We start from the raw sequence: 8403 nt of genomic DNA, 5'->3' as shown, positions 1-8403 counted from the left end.
TGTTGACCAGGATGGTCTGGATCTCTTGACCTCGTGATCCACCCGCCTCGGCCTCCCAAAGTGCTGGGATTACAGGCTTGAGCCACCGCACCCGGCCACAAAAGACAATTTCTAAAGAGAAAACAGAAAATCAAAATAAAAGTTTCATTGAGTGGGATTAACAGTATATTACTGCAGAAAAAAGGTAAGTAAACATGACTACATGTTAATAGAATTTATCCACAATGAAGTACAGAGAGAAAAAAAGACTGAACACAAAATGAATATAATCTTAGTGACTTGTGGAATGGTATCAATTAGTCTAACATATATGTAACTAGAGTTACAGAAAAGGGAGTAGAGACAGACAGAACAAAATATTTAATTGAAGTAATAGCCAAAACTTTTCCAAATATGATGAAAAGCATAAACCCAAGGGTCCAAGAAGATTAATGAACCCCAAAACAGGATACACACACACACACACACTCCCCAAAAACCTTACCAAAGCATTTCATAATCAAATTGCTAGAAATCAGTGATAAAAAGAAAACTGTCAAAGAAGCCAGAGAAAAAGATACACTATATATGTGAAGATAAGAAAGCTCACATATTTCTTAGAAACAATGCAACCCAGAAGACAATATAGTTCTATAAAGCTCACATATTTCTTAGAAACAATGCAACCTAGAAGACAATATAATTCTATATCTAGTAAAAATAGCCTCTCAAAATGAAGGTGAAATAAAACCATTTTCATACAAACAAAGTCTGAAAACAACAACAATAACAACAACAAAAAAAACCCATCACAAACAGGGCTGGGCAAGACATGTTAATGGAAGTTCTTATAGTGGAAGAAAAATAATACTTGAATTCTGAACAAAAGAACAAAAAATGTCAGAAACAGTAAATATGCAAATATAAAAGACTTTCTCAATTTGTAATTTCTGTAAAAGATACATGAATATTTAAACAAAAATGATAAAAATGCATTGTGGAATTTATAGTATGTGGTAGAAGAATACCCGACAACAATATCACAGAGGACAGGCAGGATGGGAATGGAAGTACAGTCATGCTTTGCTTAACAAAGATGCATTCCGAGAAAAGTATTGTTAGGCAATTTTGTCATTGTGATAACATCATAGAGTGTAATTACACAAATCTAGATGGTATCAGCTTACTACATATCTAGGCTATGTGTTAGAGCCAATTGTTCCTACGCTATAAACCCGTATAGCATGTTGCTACACTCAATAATATAGAAAATTGCAATACAATGGTAAATATTTGTCTATGTAAACACTAAGGTATAGTCAAAATACCATAGAAAATATTAAAAATGATACACCTGTATAGGTAATTACCATGAATGGAGCCTGTGGCACTGGGAAGCTGCCCTGGGTAAGTCAGAGAGTGCGTGGTGAGTGAATGTGAAGGCCTGGGACATTACTATACACTACTGTAGACTTTACCAACACTGTACATGTACACTTAGGCTACACTAAATTTATTTACAAATTTTGTCTTCAATAAATTAAACTTAGCTTACTGTAACCTTTTCACTTTATAAACATGAAGACACAAACACACACGGTAGCCTATGCCTACAGAGGGCCAGGATCATCAATGTCACTGTCTTCCATCACCACATCTGGAAAGTTTTCAAGGATAATGACATGAATGGAGCTGTCAGCTCCTGTGATAACAAGGCCTTCTTCTGGAATACGTCCTGAAGGACCTGCCTGAGGCTGTTCTACAGTTCACTTTCTTTAAGTAAGTAGAACACTCTAAAATAATGATAAAAAGTATTGAAAATACATAAACCAGGCTTGCAGTCACTTATTGTTATCACACATTAGTACTGTACATAATCGTATGTCCTAGACTTTTAAAGGACTGGCAGGGTGGTAGCTTTGCTTACATCAGCATCACCACAAACATGTGAGTAATGCATTACACTGTGACACCACGATGTCATTAGGTAGTGAGAGGAATTTTTCAGCTCCATTATTATCTTATGGGACCACTGCTGTATATGAGGTCTGTAATTCACTGAAATGTCATTATGGGATGCATGACTGAATATGGTTGTAAGGTTTTTATGGTATATGTGAAGCGGTATAATATTATTTGAAGGGAGATTATGCTAAGCTAAAGATGTATCTTGAAAACATAAACAGTAAAGATAAAATAAGGTGCTAAAAATCCTCAATCCAAAGGAAGAAAGAATAAAAGTAGAAAGGGAACAAAAAAGTGATCAAATAGAAAACAAATAGCAAAATGATAGGTTTAAACCAAATCACATGGTTGTTATATTAATAATTACATTAAATGTAAATATTCTAATCAATTAAAAGATTATTAGATTGGTTAAGAACAACACTAACATGCTAACTGCAAAAAATACACTTTAAATATAAAATGTTTGGTTAAGAGTAGTAAATAATGTATATATATCATATAAACATTAAGCATAAGAAAGCTGAAATGGCTATAATAAAACCAGAGAAAACGTTTCAAACAAAATCTCACCAGTGACAAAAAGATTCATTTCATGATGACAAAGGGGTTGATTCATTAAGAAGACATAATGATTCTTAGTTTAAATGTGACTGAGTGGAAATTTCAGTAATGGATAAGTAGAAAGAAAATCAGGAAGGATATTGAACAACATGATCAAACAAGAATACTTCATAAACATAAACATATCAATTCAACCAGTTTAGAAATTTAAAAATTTAGAATACTAAATTTTTATTTGCCCAAAAACAGAGCTTCAAAATACATGGAGTAAAAACTGACACAACTGAAAGAAGAAACAGTTATCTATACAAGTTGATATGATTTGGCTCTGTGTCCCCATCCAAATCTCATTTGGAACTGTAATCCCCACAAGTCAGGGAAGGGACCTGGTGGGAGGGGGCGAATTTCCCCCATGCTATTCTTGTGATAATGACAATTTAAAAGTGTATGGCACTTCCCCCTTCGCTCACATGCTCTCTCTCTCAGTTTCTCTCTCTCTCTCTCCCTCCCTCCTGCTGCCATGTAAGATGTTCCTTGCTTCCCCTTCACCTTCTGCCATGATTGTAAGTTTCCTGAAGCCTCCACAGCCATGTGGAATGGTAAGTCAATTAAATCTCTTTTCTTCATAAATTACTCAGTCTCACGTAGTTCTTGACAGCAGTGTGAAAATGGACTACTACAAAAGTATAGTTAAGAATTTCAGTCTTCTCTCAGCAATTGATAGTTCAAGTAGGTTAAAAAATCAGTAAAGATTTAGAAGACTTGAACAATACTATCAACCAATTTGACTTGATATTTATAGTACATTTCACAGTAGAAAAACACATATTATTTCTAAGAAATTTGTTAGCGTAGGATCCATCGGCACAGGAGACAGAAGACTGACTACTGAGTTCAGAGAAAAACTAGGAAAGTACAGTATCAAAGGAGCCAACAGAGAAAGTGAATTTAAAAGAACAGTGTATATGAATTCTGTTGAAAGAAGAAAAGTCAAGAAAGGTGAAAGAGAAAATTGTGCAGAGAATCTGGCAATATACTGGTAACTGATGATCTGAACAGAGCTGCTTTAGTGGACGAACAGGCTAAAAGCCATATTGGAATGTATCGGGAAGTAAATGTATGTAGAAACTGTAATGAGACTGCAATATAGTCAAGATGCTTGGTTGCAAAAGGAGACAGAGAAATGGGATGGTAGCCAGAGAAGGACATTGTGTTCAAAAGAAGTTTGCTATTTTTGATGAGATTTATTAGAACACATATGTTGAGTTAACGATCCACTATCAAAGTTGATGACACAGGTTAGTGTGGCAAAATTAATGGAGTCAGTTCCTTGAACAGTGAGGAGTTGGGACCAAAGCACAAGGGGAATTTTCTTAATCAAGTAAAAAGTCCCACCAGTATTATAACTTAACATTTGTAAAAAAGAGCTTTAAAAATGTTTATAAAAGGTTAAATTACCCCACCTTACTAAACAGATTATATAAATATTTATAGGATGGGCAGGGATGGTTTTGTGTTCTTTTCTTAAATGGCTACAGTCTGCTTTGGTTTTCTAGTGTTTTTTCTTGCCTCTTTTCTCATAGTCCTTTACATGAAATCTGCATCACTGTTTCTAATTTGCTATGGTTAGTTCCAGAGTAAGTACTTCCATAGAACTCTTAACGCTGGACTAAGGTCATAAAAGGAAATAAAACAATCAAATGTATTATGCGAAGAATATTAACTTTGTAGACAGCAATAAGGTATTAAGAAGCTCTAGGCTAAAGATGATCATACATCTTTACTACAAAAAAAGTACATGAATTGTATGATAGTCCTTATCTATAAGCCTTTCTCTCTGACTCTGAAGATCATAATTTGTTTTGATAGTTCACACCTTTCAAAAGACTGACTGCCATTAGATAAATGAGGGTATTTAATAATCTCTAAATTTAAGATAAGCATAAGAAAATATGTCACAAAATAACAGTATATCCAGCTGAAAAATTAAATTGGAAATCAAAATGACTTTTTATTTATTTGAGACAGAGTCTCACTCTGTTGCCCAGGCTAGAGTACAATGGCACAATCTTGGCTCACTGCAACCTCCATCGCCCAGGTTCAAGTGATTCTCCTGCCTCAGTCTCCAAAGTAGCTGGGATTACAGGCGAACACCACCACACCCAGCTAATTGTTATATTTTTAGCAGAGGTGGGGTTTCGCCATGTTGGCCAGCTGATCTTGAACTCCTGACCTCAAGTGATCCACCCACCTCAACTTCCCAAAGTGCTGACATTACAGGCATGAGCCAGCATGACTGGCCAAAATGACATCTTTAAAAAATAGTTAAGGACTAAAGAATTCAGACAATTCATTCCTTTACAGACTAAAATAAATGAAAAATGCCCAACCTCACTTGTAAAACACAGAAACATAAATTTAAACTAATCAATACCATCACTCATTTGTTAAATAAACAATTTTAAAGTAAATGATAATAGTGACCATGACAGTAGAGAACTACTGAGAAGCTGGAGCTAAAAAATAAAGGGAGAAACAATGGGCCCTGCCCGTACTCTGTAAGCCCATGCATCTAGTCTCCCTCCAGGCTGTCTCAGAAATGGAACTAATACATTCCTTTTATTGCCTAGGCTGGTTGGAATTTGGTTGCTATTTGGCATACAGAAAAATGGGTGTGTTTTCACATACTATTGACAGCACTATAAACTATTTGGAAATCAGGCAGTATTCAATACAACCTTTTGAATTCCACTTACAGAAATTTATTTTATGGAAATAGTTGTGGTTATGTACAAAGATAGGGGTGTAGGTGATTACAACAACAAAAATTAAAGTGGAAAGGCATAACAATAGAAACAGATTTGTAAAAAGATTATGATAAGCAGCCCAATGGAATGTGGTTATTTATGATGATATAAAGAGAGTATGTGACAAAGTGCTATTTTCATTACAATATTGTAATAATGGTATTGGCAATAACATCTTAATATATATTGAATAGAAAAGGCTATAAAGAGTATACATCTTATTTTGGTAAAAAGTTATGTATATGCAAAAATTCTATGAAAAGTAATATAACAATGATATGATTTCTTATTTTTATCTGTGTTTCAACATTTTCTATAGAGATATTTTTTATAATAAACAATTGGTTACGTATATTCAAAAATAGCAAGTGAGAAAAAGAGGTCTGAAAAACTTTTACCAGAAAGTGCATATAAATATCTAGTAATCTTTTTACATACAAATTAGGCAATACAGCACCTCTATCCATTTAAGATATATTGTTTAAGCTTAGTGTCATACTAAAAATGGAAGGCAGGTTGGCTAGTGGGAAAGAGCAATAGTGCATGAAGGTATATAAAGGGACTTTTTGCTCAAGTAAAAGACTCTCTAAAAAGAATCCTGAACAGGAAGCCAATGAAATAATCTTCATCCTAGTTGTACTCTCAATTGTAATTCATTTGCTCAGAAGATGGAGGTTTTTGTCGGATATGTGTTTGTGTCTGTGCTAAGAGATTAAAACTCAGTATTACACTTTATAAAAGAAAAACAATCAATAATACATGTTATCAAATGGATAACATTGTCCATTTGAGGACCATACTTGCCTTTGGGTTGTTTGCATCAAACAGACCAGTTGAAAGTCCAATCAGCAAGGAGTTCTTGTTTGTATTTTTTGGTGGTAAATGCGAGTGAGATCGAAATGGAAAGGACTCTTCTGGTGAACACTGAACTGACTGAACTTGAGAGACCAAGTTCAAGTGTTCAGAGTGAACCACCTTATGGAAAAATGGTTCTGGTTGCACAGACTTATCTACATCACATTCAGAGTGCTGAGAATCATTGGTTCCAGTTTCTGTGGTAGAAAGGAGAGATTATGTGATAAGTCTATACAGTACTTAAAGTACTAAATGATATTGATAGGTCATAGTATGTAACACAAATTCTAACCAAAACCCCACATATCAGGAAAATAAAATCAAAATACATGTGTCAGTATATTACCTTCCGAATAATCTTTAACAGGATACAACGTTTTATCTTCAGGGGGTTGATTTAACTTGTTATACACTTCCATTATATTGAAAGTTCACAAGGCTGGGCATGGTGGCTAATGCCTGTAATCCCAGCCTGTCGGGAGGCCAAGGTGGGAGGACTGCTTGAGGCCAGGTGTTTGAAGCCAGCCTAAGCAATTATTTGAGACTCGTCTCCACAAAAAATAAAATTAGCTGGGTGTGGTAGTGCATGCCTGTAGTCCCAGCTACTCTGGAGGATAAGGTGAGGGTTGTTTAAGCCCAGGAGTTTGAGGCTACAGGGAGTTACAATTAAGCCACTACACTCCAGCCTGGGCAACAGAGTGAGACCCTGTCTCGCAAGAAATACAAACAAAAAGAAATAAAATTGACACAAATCCAAAGAAATGTGAAAAAATACATTTTTAGTTCCAATTTATCTTTGTTTCTATAGACAAAAAAAATTCTTTTTTCCTTTTCTTTTTAAGAGACATGGTCTCACTCTATTGCCCTGGCTGGAGTGCAGAGCCACTGCACTGCAGTCTTGAACTCCTGGCCTCAAGCAATCCTCTCACCTCAGCCTCCTGAGTAGCTGGGACTACCGGCATGCCTCCATGCTTGGCTAATTTAAAAATTTTTTCAGAGACAGAGTAATGCTATGTTGTCCAGGCTGGTCTCAAACTTCTGGCCTCAAGTGACCCTCCTACCTAAGCCTCCCAAAGTGCTGGGACTGCAGGTGTAAGCCATTGTACCCAGCCTACCTTTCTTATCCTTTAATACTTTTAAAAAAGAAGACAATTTATTTAATGGCCTGAGTACACTGGCTTGGCTTTGGCAAGTAATTCTATTTTTTTCTTTTTGAATACTCAATAAAAATAACAGACCAAAAAGTTTCACTGCCATGTTGCCATACAATCCAGGCTTATTAATGCATAGTCCAGTGCTCTATAATATTTTTTAAACGATTGAGATGACTGAGAAGGAATGCTTTTTTATGTATTACTCAAATGAGATATGTTGATGTTAACAATCATTAACAATCTTCCAGAAGTCATTAGGCTAATGCAATGATGCTTACCTATATGAATGTGACTAAGTTGGTCCACAGTACTCGAGACTCCATCTTCAGAAACTTCATTTTGCTGAATGGTGATCCTATCTTCCAACCTGCCACAGATGGGTATACCAATTAAAAACACACACACACACACACACACACAGTTCACCATAAATAAAAGTGCTCTAAAATACAGAAAATGAAACACAAGTTCACTAGCATTCTTTGATCCCTCTTCCAAGTATTTTTCTCACTTTCATACATATATATATATATATGAAATACATAGTGTACTTTTTCACATAAGTATGCTGTATTTTTCCCTGTTCACTGTGTTTTTCACCCACACTAAATAGTAATCATTCACCGTAACCAGGTTCACCACCTTTTACAACAATGCTTCTCTCAAAGTACCGTCCCCAGACAACAGCATAGTAAAGAAACTGGTTAGAAATACAAATTCTCAGGCTCGCCCTTGACCTATAAATCAGAAATTTTGGGGTTTAGCGCCCAGCAATTAGTTGTGAAAAGTCCCAAAGTCATTCTAATACATGCTAATGTTTGAGAACCACTACTTTAAAGAATGGGAATACCCTTTAAGAGTGGAGAACAGGGCCAGGCGCGGTGGCTCAAGCCTGTAATCCCAGCACTTTGGGAGGCCGAGGCGGGTGGATCATGAGGTCAAGAGATCGAGACCATCCCGGTCAACATGGTGAAACCCCGTCTCTACTAAAAATACAAAAATTAGCGGGGCATGGTGGCGCACGCCTGTAGTCCCAGCTACTCGGGAGACTGAGGCAGGAGAATTGCTTGAACCCAGGA

The 8403-nt window shown here is 35.9% G+C and overlaps 1 protein-coding gene across 1 annotated transcript in view; it reads right to left on the bottom strand.

Annotated features, from left to right (window-relative positions):
- Window positions 1-8403, bottom strand: part of LOC108288574 (serine/threonine-protein kinase Nek1-like) — a gene marked incomplete at its 5' end in the record, with an annotated part of 40149 nt that overhangs the window by 24613 nt on the left and 7133 nt on the right. The window contains 2 exons of the mRNA XM_017507545.2: window positions 6120-6367; window positions 7603-7691. Coding sequence (XP_017363034.2) covers window positions 6120-6367; window positions 7603-7691 — 337 coding nt within the window. The remainder of the gene's footprint in view (window positions 1-6119; window positions 6368-7602; window positions 7692-8403) is intronic.

The sequence above is a fragment of the Cebus imitator genome, unplaced genomic scaffold, assembly GCF_001604975.1.
Source record: "Cebus imitator isolate Cc_AM_T3 unplaced genomic scaffold, Cebus_imitator-1.0 Scaffold378, whole genome shotgun sequence".
NCBI lineage: Eukaryota > Metazoa > Chordata > Mammalia > Primates > Cebidae > Cebus > Cebus imitator.
Note: the sequence above shows the minus strand (reverse complement) of the source record. Positions and strands in the feature narration are given on the sequence as shown.